This window comes from Strix aluco, chromosome 24 (genome assembly GCF_031877795.1).
Source record: "Strix aluco isolate bStrAlu1 chromosome 24, bStrAlu1.hap1, whole genome shotgun sequence".
Taxonomy (NCBI): Eukaryota; Metazoa; Chordata; class Aves; order Strigiformes; family Strigidae; genus Strix; species Strix aluco.
The window spans coordinates 6,785,281-6,801,959 of NC_133954.1; the positions used below are offsets into that span (position 1 = coordinate 6,785,281).

Below are 16,679 nucleotides of genomic sequence, written 5' to 3' on the forward strand. Positions count from 1 at the left end.
GGTGTCTGTCCCCATGTCCCTTCCTTTCCACTCTCTCCAGCATCAGGTAGAGCCTTTTCCACTGCTGCCAAGTGCAGAGGTCGCCGTGCAAGCCAGGCAGGGCAATAGGATAACCAAAGCAAGCCCTAGAGAGGATCCCACAGGAAGGACAGTCAATCAAGTGACTCTCTCCAGCTGTGGGTTTTAATTTCCCATCCTTGTGCGAGAGATGCTGTGTCCCTCGCTGTTGCAGCTTGGCTGTGGTGACTTTGTTCTGAAATGAAGTGAGGCTGCACCCTTCAAACCACTTACCAACCATTCAGGGGAAAGATTGAACTGTTCCTGCTACCTAAAATGGGACCATGTATTTGGCAGGCGTTACTCGGCGTTTTATGTCCTTTGCTATTTGCTTGGAAATGTGCAGAGAGCCCTGGTTTACATTCTGTCGTTGCCCTGGCAATAAACTAATGTCTCTCGGTAAAGCTCAACTAACAGGAGCTCTTCTCTCCCTGGGCAGGTCAGTCGGTTGCTGATTTTAGGAGGTGCAAATGTGAATTATCGGACTGAAGTTCTGAACAACGCCCCCATTTTGTGTGTCCAATCTCACCTGGGTTACACCGAGATGGTGGCTTTGCTCTTGGAGTTTGGGGCCAATGTAGATGCTGCTTCAGAAAGTGGCCTGACCCCCCTTGGCTACGCGGCTGCTGCTGGATTTCTAAGTATCGTCGTGCTGCTGTGCAAGAAACGGGCCAAGGTAAAGCGACCGTGTTCCTCTAAAAGCTGGTTTAAAGTATTCCATGTTTATGCAAGACAGGGCACAAGCTGCAGGCAGGGTATGTAATGTTTGCTAAAGAATATCCTCCAGCAGATGAGGCCAGGATGCCGCTGCGGAGGGTTGGCTTTCTGCTAAAACGGCTTTGAAAATCTCTCGTTGATACCGAAGCTAAGTAACTCCTGAGAGTCTGTAATTAGTATTCTGGAATTCGGGTCTGAGGTAGGAACTGCCTAATTACGCTGCACTGATGACCTGTTGAAGGATGTTCTAGAGAAGTCCTTGAACCTCACAAGGTTAAAATGGTAACGTTGCTTTTGCAGCACGGAGCGTTCTTTAAATATCTCCTTGAGACACATTTTCCAAAAACTTCTATCAGACTTGTCCTAGAAAAATACCCTTTGTTTAGCTTTGTGGTGAGTGTTTGGAGTTTTAATTGTATATAATGAGTCAAGTTTAAATATTTTGTTGAAGAAGAAAATTGTGCTGATTTTTGAAGTGGCGCCTCCTGGAAACAATTTGTGGTTTCTCTATATGTTTAGCTTCAGCTCAAAAAGCAAAATATGGGTTTGTATAGTTTTGGTATGAAAGTCAGGATGACTGAGGGACCTGTTTAGATCTTGCTGTGTTGGCTGTAATAATGCAAAGATAGTATGAAGGCAAAAAAGAATTCTGCTTTTGTTGGGATATTTTGAGAGAGTTGAGTGGCTCCCTGACACTCGTTCGTAAGAAACAGCATTCCGTCTCCAAGAACAGGAATATTTGGGCTACACAATGCAATGCAAAAGTCCTGCCACTCATAGCTTTCCTTGAGTATCCCTAACTGTAGTGAGGAGATACCCCAAAACCAGCTGGGTTTAGTTTGAAGGCTGAGGTGTTTGATTCTGGCTCAGAAAACTGCAACATTGATTCCTGCAGAAGTTGAGAAATTAGAAATATTAATATATTAATAATATTAATGTATTATATGATAAATATTTCTCATCTTATGTATTACATAACTATAATTACTATTAGTAGAATGTATCAAAGTAATATGTGCAGAGCGCTGAAGGGGTTAACCAGGAGGAGGACAGTAGCTGATCTGTTTTCTCCAAGTTACTGGTATTGGGAAAGGACCTAGAAATCCCAGCTGCTGTATTCAGACATCGAGTGAAAACCATGCCCCCTCCTGAAAACCACCCAGTTAAGTTCCTACAGGGCTGCCAGGCGCGATCTCTGTTTCCTCTTGACTTCACGTTGGGTTCACGTTGTGCGTTCGACTGCAGGCTGAGGCACTTCGGTGTCTCTTAAAAGAAATGGCATCTGGAAAACGAGCTCGTTTTCCTTTTGTGGATTTGGATAAAGGAGATGATACCAGTGTGTATGATTTCAATCCGCAAGAAAACACAATTGCTGGACTTCGGGACACAAAGGGAAAAATGCTTTTGCAGTCTTTGAGTCTGAAGAAAACTGAAGAAAGCTGAAAAAATAATGGTAACTTACCCAAAGCAAACACTTGTGGCCGTGGATGCCTAAGCCTGGGGCAGAGTTGCTTTGGGAATGGTTGTTTTCTGGTCGTGGAAGGGATAGTTTACCAGAAAAATGCACATATTGCACACGTGGCATTATTTTGAAACCAGGGCTGGAAACTCTGAAGAAACTAAAGACGTTTTGCCCATGATTTGGCTTAATTATATTTTATCATCTCTTCTCAAGGTGGATCATTTGGACAAAAACGGTCAGTGCGCTCTGGTTCACGCTGCTCTCAGAGGACACTTGGAGGTGGTGAAATTCTTGATCCAATGCGACTGGACCATGGCTGGGCAACAGCAGGGAGTGTTTAAGAAGAGCCACGCCATCCAGCAAGCCCTGATCGCCGCGGCCAGCATGGGTTACACCGAGGTGAGACCTACCAGCACATCGCTGCCTCTGCAGGGTGGGAAACCAAGGGTTGACTATATTTCCTAGCCAAAACGTTGACCAAAGAGGGTCTTGGAAGTGGAGTCAGTACTTCTGTCTTACTCTTCCTCCCCTTCCCATCCCAGGCAGCGGGGTTCACAGATCTCTTGGCAAACCCCGTGGTCTGGGCAGGCGTCCAAGAAGAGTAACAAGCCTTTATGTTGTTGGAATAAACCTTTAAGCAAGGGTGGATAACCAGCGTGTTGCTTACGCCGCTCCTCCAGCGCTGTTAGGGGAGTGTGAGAACATGTAGCTTTGGACTGGATGCTGCAGAGAGAGAAGAGCTGAAGATCATCCTCCTATCACACTGATAAATATTTGTGATGTGGAAAATGATGTATGCTTTTCCTACTGAGAAGCAGTCTTTGAGGATCTTTGCTCAGTTGAGCTCCTCTCATTTACTTGAGTTTAGATTTTGCTTTTGTTAAGCGTAATCCATGAAAACATAGGTAATGTGCTCAGATCAGAGGAGCTAATTAAAAAAAGCTGGAAAATTCTTATTAGCTAAGTGACTGTGAGTTGAACCGATTAGAAGCAGATGTGACTTCAAAACCATAAAGGTCTGCACACCGAGAACATAATTTGTAACAGGGGACAGAACTTTTAAAATGGGAATTTCCCCCCAGATAATACTGGTCACCTTTATAATGTATAGAAAGGAGTTTTGGAATTGTTTAATGTTTCTGTTGTACCATAAAAGGTACATGGCTGCTTATAGAAAGTACTCCAAGTCCCTGTTTTGAGGTGTTTGCAGTCACAAGAGATGCAAGCTGATTATTACTTTGCTGGTTTTCTCCGACTTTGGTGATAAAACAAATAATTTAGCATGTTTGTAAAGGGATCTTAATCACTGGTAGAGCCACACTGGAGACCTTGCTGTGATTATACCCTGACGTAACCATAATAGACATAGCTTCAGGCTTTAGTCAGGCAACACGAGATCTGCTGAGCAGTACAGCACCCGGCTGGGGGGTCAGCTGAGTGCACGGGGGTTTGTTACACCAAGCTCACACTCTCCCGTCAAGGCAGCATCATCCACAGTAGATGCTTGTGTGTAAGTGTCACGGGCATCTCTCCAACAGCATCGTCCACAGAGGCACTCTCCTGGGTTTCTGCTTCCCCCTGTGCCACTGTCCTTCCCAACGTCCCGTTTAGCACTAGAGCATCACTGGCAGGTCATGGGAAAATGGCACTTGTCACCAAAATCCCTGCTCCCCTGTGCTGGTGCCTCTCTCAGGCTGTGCCCACAGGCAGCTGCAGGCAGTGGAGCAGGCATGGCTTCCTCCCAGGTACTCAGAAAATGCTGGTTGTAGCCTAGATCCCAGCAGGTAGTTGTTTCTCCTAGAACAAGAAAAACGTCTCTGTCCTTCAGTCACTAAAGTAAAATCTCCATTTTCTTCTTAGCCTCTTGCTTTCTTGCATCATGATCCAAACACTGAAATTTTCTGCCAATTTTCACTCAATTAAATCCTTTAATTTACCCTTTAAAGAAGTTAATTTGCTTCTCTGGGGTTTCAAGCATCCACAGCTGGAAGAAAAATATAGTGGAAATCTTTTTAACAGTCTGCCCAAAAACGATATTTGCTGGAAAGGAGCTAATAGTTTCTGGAAGTAACTTCATCTTGGCTGGAGTTTAAGATAATGAAGAGGCTAACGATTATAACTGCACCATTACATCACTTGCCCGTGACTCAGTTTCCCCAGCAGTAAAAGGGGACGATCATACTCACTGCACCCCTCGGGGTGAGAGTCGATGCTGCTGGGCACGCCGGGGTCTCTCAGTGGTTACGGCAGCCGTAGCCGCGGCGAAGGCGCGTCCGCTGCACGCGCCGGGTCAGCTGTAGCAGAGCAGACACAGCTGTAAGGAACTGGTGCTACAAAGGCTCATCATCTGCAGTCGTATCAAGACACTCGCGTTGGGTTTTTTTCGCTTGTACAGGGCAGCAGGCTCAGTGATTGATCTCTGGAAGAATATTTACTTGAGCTCAGGGTGCCAGGCAGAGATTGTTCCTTTTCCTCTGTGTATTCAGAGCAGCTCGTGTTAAGATGTCAGCAGTTTATATATAACGCATCCAAGTTCGTGAGCTGACATGTCATTTTGTTTTAGATTGTCTCCTACCTGCTCGATCTTCCAGAAAAAGACGAAGAGGAGGTGGAGCGAGCACAAATCAACAGCTTTGACAGCCTTTGGGGAGAGACAGGTGATTTCTGTAGACGCTGTAGCTTCTTCTTGCATGTTTGTGTTTGTATTTATGGGCTTCCCGTCACCTGATGCATCCCTGATCCCTGGCATTGTTTTGATGAAGGGAGAAGGATCGATCAGTTCTGCTGATTTGATTTCGGGTGGTTTACAGGTGCCGGGCTGGAGTCTGCACTCAGCTTAAGTAAAACAGAGAAGTTTGGGGCTTGAAAATCCTGAGCTTCTGCAGCTCCTGGCACTTTTCAGGAGCATACAGGCATGCAGCATCTCTGACAACCAGGCCACTAATTTCTCTGAAACATTTCACATTAAGTTAGATGGACACAAAAGTTCTGCTCTTTGTCTCACGATATTGGGCATGTTTGTCCACAGCATCTCCCTGTTTCTCTCTCCCCTCCCCTGTTACATGCAGCACCATGACTGTTAAATTATCCATTGGTTTTCTGAAAACTTCTCGTTATTTAGCACCTGGTAATTAAACAAATGTCCTTTTGTGCAATACTACATTTTTATATTGATGGGTGTAATACAGAAGCCCTGCTTTCCAGACTTATATGAAAACAAAAGCAGCCATTCACCCCTTCCACTCCACAGATACGAAACGCGCTATCATCTCCAATTCTTGAGATATTCAAACTTAGAGTTGTTAGTTTTTAACTCCAATGACCTCATAACTATTACCCACTGTCTTTTGTACTCAACTCACTAATCTCCTTGCATCACTGGTAATGTTCCTGTCAAGTTAATACACCAAGGTAATGTTCCTGTCTGGGTAACGGAGCACTGATTTTGATTCTGTCAGCTTTGTTTAAAAATGACACGATCCAAGGGTACAGGCAGTGGCTGGCGTGTGGCTTGGTCTTTGGTCAGGTTGTTTCTGGCTGGAAGCGGGGGACGGGAAAAAGCTGGGTTATATTTTGAGCTGATTCATGCACCGCACATTCGAAAATGTAGCCATATTAGAGCCTTGTATCGAATGGAGTCTATCAGAAAGTGTTGCCCCTGAGCTTTGAAGGACAAAGCTGGAGGGATGAGTCGTCCCAGCAGGGAGCCTGCCCGGTGGCCGGGCTGCTCTGAGCCACTTGTGGGCCTTTAGGGCAGGAGTCAGCTCCTGCACCCACGGGGACATAACTGAGTAGCAAGGCCATTGTGCCATTATTAGCAGAAATAAGGGCAACATATACAAATAAGCAATTTAAAAGTTCCCCTAGGGTGTCATGGGAGAAAAAAGAAATTGGATATGGAATTAGTCAAATGAACTGAATGAGCATTGTAATAGGACAACGGCTTTGCTGTCAGTGAGCTCACAGTGGCGACCAGGCCAGAGACAGCTCATCCGAAATGTTCTCTGGTGTTTGGGGCCTGAGGGCTAACTTGTAAATAGGGTGGTGATCCAGATGCCTTCAGAGTTTGATCAAAAGCCACTAAGACATTTCCGTGCAATGTAACCTCATGGACAGCATCAAATACTACAGATACGCTTCTTGAGTTAAGATAGTCCTGGGTTGTCTGGATGAATCTGGCTAAGTCTGGTATAAAGCCATAGGCATTGTCTGAACTGGTGTCTAAACCCTGCCCATCCCTGAGGCTCTGCCTTCGCAGGTCACGACGTCCTGCTCAGCCGTGCTCCCCAGTCTGAAAGCTGAGCACTGCTCTCTTCTCCATGACAAAGTCCAGCTCTTCTCTTTCCTCGTGTCCTGGGCAGTTCTGCTGTTCCCAGCCTGCTTGTTTCCTCAAGGATGCTTCAGCCAAAGCCTTCTCCATCTCTGCTGTCCCCCTTCCCATACCTCTCCCCCTGGCAGTGCCAAAAGCTGGACTCACACAGAATCTGGGAGTTTCCCTGTCTGAGGGGGGTTTCTGAGTAACCAGGATAGTTGAGAACATGGATTTGTGATTTTCAAATTGCACACAAATTGAGAAGCCATCTCAAAGGAACACCCATACATCTCATTAAAATTGGTGGTAAGTAAGATGGGAAAATGAGCAAAAATGACTCAACCACTAAATTCAGCAGTCTTTTGTCCTGTCACTGGCAGGACAAGTTTATATGGATCTCAAGACTGCCTTTCACATTGTTTTGTTATTATTTTCCCAGAAGTAAATGGCAAGTTTAGATCAATTTGAAGAGAAATGCTGGTTTCCACCTAAAAATAGCAATCTGCTCTAAAAATCTGAATCATGTCTTTTTTGATACTTGTTGCTTGTGTATCTAATCTTCCACAGAGCAGAGCTGACTGCCTGGCTTAGTGATATCAGCCTGATATCATCCAAATGGCAGTGCCAAGTTACATCATAAGTTTAGGAATTGCTGACAGCACACTATAGCCAACTCCAGATGGAATATTTCCCTCTGGGACAAGACTAATATCAAAACCCAGCACAAAAGTATCTGAGTCACTTGTAATAACTCCATCAGAGTTGGAGGTGCAAAGAACGACTCCATCAAACTGCATTTGTCTTGCTGCCAGGCTGTGAAGCAGATACATGTGCCGTATAGGAGCAATTTAATGATTCCTTCTCCAGATAAAGTTGTTTTTTCTCTAGGAAAACAGACATGCTCTGCACAACAGCAGAGGCAGAATGTGCCGTTGCAGATCCCTGGTGTTGGAGACTGTGGCTTGTCTGACGTTGCTCGCTGACGGAGGGGGGCACGTCCACACCTGAAACTTGTCTCAGGTTTTGTTTTGAGCTGTGTTTTGAGAAATGCAGCAACTGTTTTATGGCATTTATGCCAAGACTTTGTTATTGCACGGTGAGTTGTTCTCCTGGCACTACGTCCTCATGGAAAAGCTGCAAAATGAATGTTCCTGTTTTCCAGCCCAGGATCCTGGTCGCTGCTCCTCGGCTGAGCTTGGTGGACTCGCCTTGCTCATGCTGGGCCACAGGAGCTCTCTGGCAGACAGTAAAACTTCAAACAAAACCATTTCCATTTCTCTCATTTCCTCTCATTACCTTTCCTTGGCTTTTCCAATCTCCTTTCAACACACAGACGCAGCTTTACCTTGTGTTGTGGGTTTTTTGGAGACTAATGGCTCTTGTAAGGCACATTGGTGATGTCAGAAACCACTTGGTAAGTCCATCTACAGAGTGCTAAAAGGTTTAAATAAGCAGGTACTTCTAGAATTTTTCCTAAAGTAATTTAATTGAGCTTTTGGGCTTGGACAGTTGGACAGCAGGCACAGGAGAGCGCTCTGGGCTTGAGGTGACCAGCAGTGGAGCTGGAGCTTGGGGATGTCGGAAGCCACTTTGATTAGAAGGCTGGAGAGACGGGGGTGAGGCACCTGTATTCTGAGCAGCAGCAGAGTACCCAGCTCACTGCAGCTGGAGGGACCACGGTGGGTTATCTAGTCCAACCTTCTGTTCAAATACAGACACTGATGAAGTCTGGGTGTACCTCAGTGAATTGGTCTCCTGGGGTCCAGCTGGACTCAGCTCCTTTCATCCCTCGGAGGGTTTCTCCATTTCTGAAGATAGATGCTTAGATATCTGTGCATTATACAAGACAAGCTTAGATGGGTTTCTCTCCTCAGCAGGCAGCAAATCCAGGTCATCAATGTGGAACCTTCCTGAAGCAGCAAGGTCTGAGTGCTCAGTAGCACAAAAGCTTTTGAGCTGCCGTTGAGTTGGAGCTGCAAAGGACAGGCTGGAGCTACACGCCCACACCAGTTGCTTTGACCCTGAGGGACAGAGTAGCAAAAAGACATGTCAGTCCAGGCAGAGTGGATTGCAAGGCAGAGTGGAGTATGGCCACGGACCAAACCGTCCTGCTTCAGTAAAGTCTTTTCCAAAGAACATTTCATGGTGAACACCAAACACTTTGGTGTTTTACAGTATTTTCATTGTTGCAAACATAAGTCATTTTGACGTGAAATACCTCAAATTAACCTGCAGCATTTCAAGTGCAGGCAGGTTTAGAAATAGAACCCAAAGCCCTGCATACCGATCCCTCTGCCGTGCACATTACACACAGTCCTCCTTCTATATTTGTAGCTTACGTTTAAAACCCACATGGATCTGATTATAGATTTTGCAGTATGTTCTGCTTGTGGCAGCAAGATGATTTTTCTTTTAACTCTTGGTGTCTCTCAACCCCAAGAGAAGAGAACTCAACCATAATGTGGAACAGAATAGAGAATTAATTAAATCCCCCAACATTAACAGTGTTGCAGTTGGAAACCCATCAACACCTCGTAATCAACCATCCCACAGAAATGTACTTCAAAGAAAAAACAAGCTACGTCAGTTAGAAATAGACTCCCACCTTCTGCTCAAACTCCTACCAGAAGCAGCAGAGCATCGAGCCAGAGGAGCTGTGCTGAAGTGCACAGAAAGTTAGGGAGAGAAGGGAGGAACTGAAAAGTCTAAAATTAATACCAAAGACGAGTCAAAGGCAGGTCCTGCACTTGGAACTATTTTCAGATTGAATGTGTTTTTTCTAACCCAGCCATACTTTCTGAGGTAACAGAGCACGTTTTGTGAGGGAAAGAACTGTCAGGTGTTACTTCCACCCACCTGTAATACTGTGAGCATCTGTAATACTGGAAACGAGAGGTAATTTTGGTTTTACACAAACACCCTTGATGGTCAGATCAGTCTGGCCAGAAACAAAGCCCAGAATTAGCATTTTCCTTGGAGAACAGGTGAAGATATTCTTGCCATTTTTGCTTTCCAGTTGTTTCCCTGGTTTCAGAGATCTACAGGCTAAAGTGGGATATTAACAATACAAGTCCTCCATCTGAATTATGCTGCTCTGTGCTTGTTTGGACAGAGAAAAGCCACAAATCTGACTGACATCCAGTGCCTGGCAGGGATCTGTCAGTGCCTCCGGCTTGATCCCTCTGTTGTAGTCAGGGTGGAATGAGTCAAGGACAGGTTGCAGAAGATTTTGTCAAGACAACACATACCTAAAGACCTGTGTTTTCTCTGGACGTTGTGCCCCTACTAAGACACACTCAGTCTTGCAGCCTGTGGCTTTTGCAGTAGGGAAACCTGCAGGAGGCACAGGGAGAAATGGTGAAGGTTTCATGTGACAAGGCTCTACATTTCTTTGCAGCAACACCTTGGACCTCAGTCACACGCCTGTAGATTATTTTATGCTTACTGCGGTTCTCATCCAGTTTCACTGCAACTTGCAGACAATAATAGAAGCTGATTGTCCCAATCAGACTCTTTCTGTGACATTATGAGATCTTTTCATGGAAGAGTTGACCTTTGAAGTAAATTAAAATGGCAAGTAAGAGCTAGAACTGTACTGATCCAGCCCATTTTCTGTGTTTATTTTGCCTGCTGTAAGATACGTTTGGCGTTTCAGGCACCATCGCTTTGGTATCCAGCAGAAAGACCTATCTCCAGATGGGAAAAAGCTCCATGGAGTGTGTGGCTCTTTCCCTTCAATGCTTTTCTCTCTCCTCCAGCTCTGACGGCGGCGGCCGGGCGGGGGAAGCTGGAAGTCTGCCGGCTCCTCCTGGAGCAGGGTGCCGCGGTGGCACAACCCAACCGCCGCGGGGTCGTTCCCCTCTTCAGCGCTGTGAGACAGGGCCACTGGCAGGTGAGCGGGTTCCTCATGCCACCGGGATGGCCTGAAATGTTGTGTCAAGGCCATCCCTTCCATCTTGCTGAAATACAGGTGAAGACAAACTCCAACTCTTCTGGGTAATGATCAGAGTGAGAACTGGTGACATTGATGCTTCAAACACCCCCAGCTCTTGCTGACTACAGACAACTCTTGCTTAAGTGCTGTGTTATCTCACCGTCGGGGAGGTAAATGGGATGCTCTTGACTTAAAAGGCCATTTTTCCTGTCCTTGTACCTCCGTTGCTTCTCCTATGCCCTGATCTTGCAGCAGTAACCCCCGAGGCACCATGCCTTGGGGGGTGAGGTTTCAAGACATGGTGACCGCTCTGCTCTTCCTTGGCTCTGGTTTCTTCCCAGCTGGGTCTCTACATACAACATGTGTTCCCAGCTGGGTCTCTACATACAACGTGTGTTCTCACTTTGTGTGTTGCAGATCGTAGATCTCTTGCTCACGCACGGCGCTGATGTGAACATGGCAGACAAGCAAGGGCGGACGCCGCTGATGATGGCTGCATCTGAGGGACATCTGGGCACAGTGGAGTTCCTGCTTGCACAAGGTTAGAGCACGTGCTTGGAAGTGTGTTGGAGACCAGCCACGGCGAGTCCCACTGCACTGTCTCCTGCACAGCTGGAGTTTGTAATGTCAGGGTGGGGATTGTAATCCCACCGCTGGATCGGGTGGTGGGAGAGGTTCTCAGCACTGTGTCCAATTTATTGGAGAAACAAGACTAGAGTAGTCATAGCGTTAATCTTGGCTGTTAGTTTTGTTGTCTGTGTTTGGTGCTCACAGCTTCAAAACCACACGTTTGAGTTAGAAAATAACATATCACAGGTGCTTTGAGCATTGAGTTAAGAATATGCCCTTGAACCGTGCTTGGAGCTTTCCCCTTAGACAAAAAAAAAATCACCAAGTGATGTGATTGAACCATCAACATTACCATGGATGAGGCAGGCAAGACTCAACCACAGGACCAGAGTTTGGGACACATTTTAACACTTCCATTTTTAGCTCTAGTATTGTTGCCCACATTTTTGACACCATCATCAGGAAGGTAAGGCCCTGGCACAGGCAAGGATTTGGTGTATTTGTTGACAATAAAACAGAATTGAAGGTAGTCTGCTCTTCAGCTTTGCACTCACAGATTGACTTTGCTCAGTACTTTTAGTGTCTAATAACTCTCCTTCACTAGGAGTTACTCAGTCAACAGGAACATGTTTCAGTTTTACTCATTTCTGCTGTACGTGTTTGAGGTGAGTCAGAACAAAACGCTGCCTGCAACCTGTGTGAACACGATTATTTCTTACTTCTGTAGTTCCTTAGAGATTGCTTTTTTTTTTTTTTTTTGGACAAATAGCCATTGGTTGGTTGGTTGGTTGGTTTGGGTAATTTTCCATTATTTTTTGGCTAGAAATAGCTTTTAATTCTTGTATTGTTATTTGATATTTTTATTTCAGGTAAGATCCCTCTTTGGGAAGGGATATTTTCTTCGTATCGTAAGTGACTGTGTCTGACCTCTTAGCCAAAATGTGAGACACTTGAATATTTTACGTAGTAGTTGTAAGAACATTTTTTCACTGTAAAATTGCCAGGCTTCCAAGAACAAGTTTCTCATTGTCTGTCTGTCCTGTGCCACAGGCCAGTGGGATCCTTGCTGTTCAGTGCTGTAACCTGCGTAGGGATGTGTCAGAGATCAGTTTGAGACATGAGTTTCTTACGAACTAATTCTTCTCTGGTGTTCTGTTTTTTTAAAAATTTCATATTTAACGCTCTCCATGTTTGAGTTGTAGCGTGGCCTCCTTTGCAGCTTGACTGAATCTGTGTAAAAGGCTTAAAATGCCAGACTTGAGAACTGTGCATGTTGCTTAAGACTGACTGTTTCAGTGGAGGATGAAAATACCAGATAATCTGATTTTGGCTATGGGATCACCAGCAAATGCTCGTAATGTTTCCTTGGCTCTTTGGACACTGAGAGCTCAAGAAGTCAAAATTTGAAAATCTTCTTTACTTTAAAAGGTCCATTCTTCTAAATAGCTTAATAAACTCCACTAAATATGCTATAACACATGGTCCTGAGAAGTTAGCTCAAGCCTGGGCAGAGTACAGTGATATATGGTGTATTTTAATTAAAATGGCTTTGACAATCCTGTTCAGTGTTTCATTAAAATCGAAGTGTGTGAATCATAAGCCATAAGCATTAATTAGTGTGTTGCAAAGCAAATCTCATTTGACTGTACTTGATTAACACAGTCAGCGTTTGTAAACACTTTTTATTAACCAAGTTGCAATCATCAATCAATTTGAAATCCAAATTTTTAGAGTTACCTACTGCTCTCACTTAACACCCAGAGGTAACTACGGACATGTGAACGGTGAATTAAACTTTCCTGGTAGCAGCTCTGCTAAAGGTGATATTTATATGGGTCTGTGTTACACAAAGCAAAATAAATCTTGATGCTCATTCTGTTTGGAGACAGCTTGATTCTGAAACTCGTTTTCCTGCAAAAATCAATCCCTCTATGCTTTTGCCACCTTGGGGTCCATGGTACATGTGGATGCTGCTCCTTGCTGTCTCTTTTGTGCCTCTGACACACTGAGCCTTGTCCCCGTGGGGGCAAACCCTGCCTGGGCACCACAGCTTTGGGTGCAGCCTCTGTACAGAAAGGGTCCGACCATCCTGGCCACTCCCTGCTGCTTTTTGATGCTCCAAGTGTCAGTTGTTTTTTCTTTTCTCTAGCTGGCTGCTGTGGTTTAATTCCAGCCAGCAACTAAGCACCACGCAGCCGCTCGGTCGCTCCTCCCCCACAGTGGGATGGGAGGAGAATCTGGGGGGAAAAAAAAAAAAAGTAAAACTCATGGGTTGAGATAAGAACATTTTAATGACTACATTTTAATAATAATAATAATGAAAATTAATAGAGCAAAAAGAGAAATAAAACCCCAGAAAACACAAGCGATGCACAATGCAGTTGCTCCCCACCCGCTGACCGATGCCTGAGCAGGGATCGGCCCCTCCCAGCCAACTCCCCCCAGTTTCTATACTGGGCATGACGCCCTATGGTATGGAATAGCCCTTTGGCTAGTTCGGGTCAGCTCTCCTGGCCAGCTTCTTGTGTACCTCCTCCCTGGCAGAGCACAGGAAACTGAAAAGTCCTTAACTTAGGGTAAGCGCTACTTAGCAACAACTAAAACATCCCTGTGTTATCAACATTATTCTTACACAGAATCCAAAACATAGCACTGTACCAGCTACTGGGAAGAAAATTAACTCTATCCCAGCCAAAACCATGACACTGGTTCATTGTTGTGTACCTACTGGATAACATTAAATCATAAACTCGTGCATTTAGCCAGTTAATTGCTTTAGGGAAGGAGCAGCCCAGCCCTTCCCAGAACCAAGCTGGGTTTACCCAGACAAAATGTTTCCCACTGCAGCAGGGATCAGTCCCGTGAGGTCACCTTAAGCCACTTGCCCTCGAAACCATCAGTTTGTTTCACATTTGACTGCCTTAATGCTGAGTAGGTCAGAGATCCCCGAAGGAGCGAAAGATGCCTTCAGAGTCAAGCAGAGGGTCTGCTGGGAGCCACGTCTGCGTCAGGAGCTCGACGCTTCTGCGGAGGTCGTGCCCAGCCTGCCTCGGAGCAGTGTTTTGGCATTTCTGAAGCAGTGCACATTGTCCGCTCGCTTAGACCTTCAGCTTGCATTGCTGCAGTGATACCTTGAAGCCTGTGCCTGTCACCCTGTGGTGTGCCTCTTCTGCTGGACTGGGAGAAGAGTGGGAAGGTTGAGTGACGATGTGGCTTTCCAGTCTTCCCTCTTATTGCAGCTTTTTCACCTGCTCCAGAGGAGTCAGAGGGAAAACATAAGAGAGGACTTTGATGGTTTGATTGCAAGAAAGTAGTTGGTACAAATAAGAAGGTATTAAACGAGGCTTTATCTTGTTTGCTGAGCAGAAGTTGGCCTTAGGTCAGTTGAGGATCATCTGGAGGGCTTTCACAGAGCTTCAGAAGGGCTCCTGGGTGCAGCGTGGGCAACGTGAGAGAAGGCTGGCAAGATGTTGGGAGTTTATGTTGTCATCCCTTAGCTTGTACATTTGCAGCCAGTGTCCCTCCTTGGCACACCAGATTGCCCCAGCCATCGTTTGCCACCTCCCTCGCTGGCACTCCACGCTGCAGTTCGCGGGCACGCGGCGAGCAGGATGCTGTGGCTGTGCTGAGAGCTCTGGGCGGAGGTTTCTGAACGTATCCCAAGCAAATGTTCATGTGTTGTGCTCCTCCGCAAACAAAAAGTTGTGCAAGCTGGAACGCTTATCAGTTTGCTTATCATCTGGGCGATGTGTGCTAACCGGGGGATACGTCAGCTGGGGTGAACGGGAAGGTTCAGGAAATTCACATTACTCCCCCACTTGGTGAGCTTTCTGGAGCCAGTGAAGATCTCATGCTGGGCGGTTTAGAGTTTACCTACAGGAGAAAAATACTGCAGCAGCAATTCATCGCAGCCTGCTGGCAGGAGCATCCCGCAGGTACCCGCAGTTCCTCAGAGGAGCAGAGCTGATACGAATCTGTTCTGCACGCTCGAGAGCCAGAGCCCTGCCTGTGCCATGGCAACAGGAGTTGTCTTCATGCCACGAAGAGGAGTGTTCACTTAATGCTGCTGTTCAGATCTCATATGCGCATCCATATGCCATATGAAGCAATACTGACCCGTTGGTATGGCAGCGCGATTTCTTCATCCAAGAAAATGTCAAGTCCCTCTCTCCTTGGCTTGCAGTTGGCAGTAGTTTATCCCACAACGCTGTATTTATATTGGGTAAAGTTCAGGGAGAAATACTGCTGGAAATTGTGTCGATTTGGGTAAAGGGGAGGGGAATGAAGAGGGGAAAATATGTGCTTTTTTAGAAGAACGGAGCTGAATTGACTTAGTTCCCCTTGGTACACCATGACCTGCTGAAACAGCAAAATGGTCTTCATCTCTGACTCACACAGGCTGGAATGGGATTTTGATTAAAAAACAAACAAAAAAAACACAGTTAAAAAGGAAGATTGATGTCTCAGATGAGGGATGTCAAATCCACCCTGCTGCTCAGAAGATGTTTGCCAGAAAAGCCTACAGAGCTAGGTGCGAAAAAGTTTGCAGCTTGGTGTGAATAAACTCATTTGCCACAGTTCCTATCAGTGCATTTGAAGTTGCCATGGAGGGTGGGGATCTGTGGTGGGAGAAATGTTAATAAAGTAATTAATAATTATGTAAATAGCTCTCTAAAAATAAGCTTTCATTGCTAAGTGGGTGGTTTGTTGTATCGTAGTGCTCGACAGCAGAGAGCCCTCAAGTGAACTGACACTTGTTCTTTCAGGTGCCTCCATTTCTCTAATGGACAAGGAGGGCTTGACAGCCCTCAGCTGGGCCTGTCTGAAGGGACATCTCGCCGTGGTGCGTTCCCTGGTGGAGAACGGAGCTGCCACCGACCACGCGGATAAAAACGGACGCACTCCGCTGGACCTGGCAGCTTTCTACGGCGATGCAGAGGTGGTGAGTGGCCTGTAATACGTGCCGAAGAGCGGCTGAGGGAACTGGGGGGGTTTAGTCTGGAGAAGAGGAGGCTGAGGGGAGACCTCCTGGCCCTCTCCAACTCCCTGAAAGGAGGGTGCAGAGAGGGGGGATGAGTCTCTTGAGCCAAGGAACCAGCAGCAGGACAAGAGGGAATGGCCTCAAGCTGCGCCAGGGCAGGGTCAGACTGGCTCTTAGGAAGGATTTCTTTGCAGAAGGGGTTGTTGGGCGTTGGAATGGGCTGCCCAGGGCAGGGGGGGAGTCCCCATCCCTGGAGGGGTTGAAGAGTCGGGTTGACCCAGCGCTGAGGGATCTGGTGGAGTTGGGAACGGTCAGGGTGAGGTTCATGGTTGGACTGGAGGAGCTTCAAGGGCTTTTCCAACCTAGATGAAAATTTAAAAAAAAAAAAAAAAATTTAAAAAAAAGAAAACAGGCAATTGGTGTAAAAGCCTTAAAATAGTACGGTTCAGCTTGATGTAGCCATAAGCATGGAGAGTCCTGGCCCTCCATACGTGCAGGCGCTTCCCCAGAGTATAGCACATGAGACTGATGTCCCCTCAGACCCTATAGAGGTGGTTTTAGCCCACGCAGCGGAGCAGAGCAAGTTTTTGCTGGTTGTATATCCCCAGCGGTGTGCGAAGGTCTCGCCCAGGAGCAGAACTGACTG

The 16,679-nt window shown here is 46.2% G+C and overlaps 1 protein-coding gene across 12 annotated transcripts in view; it reads left to right on the forward strand.

Annotated features, from left to right (window-relative positions):
- The window catches only part of TANC2 (tetratricopeptide repeat, ankyrin repeat and coiled-coil containing 2), a 291,017-nt gene that overhangs the window by 259,117 nt on the left and 15,221 nt on the right, over window positions 1-16,679 (forward strand). For all 12 annotated transcript variants that reach the window (XM_074849345.1, XM_074849347.1, XM_074849348.1 and 9 more), the window contains 6 exons: window positions 497-733; window positions 2,450-2,635; window positions 4,800-4,893; window positions 10,307-10,440; window positions 10,900-11,023; window positions 15,819-15,994. In XM_074849345.1, coding sequence (XP_074705446.1) covers window positions 497-733; window positions 2,450-2,635; window positions 4,800-4,893; window positions 10,307-10,440; window positions 10,900-11,023; window positions 15,819-15,994 — 951 coding nt within the window. The remainder of the gene's footprint in view (window positions 1-496; window positions 734-2,449; window positions 2,636-4,799; window positions 4,894-10,306; window positions 10,441-10,899; window positions 11,024-15,818; window positions 15,995-16,679) is intronic.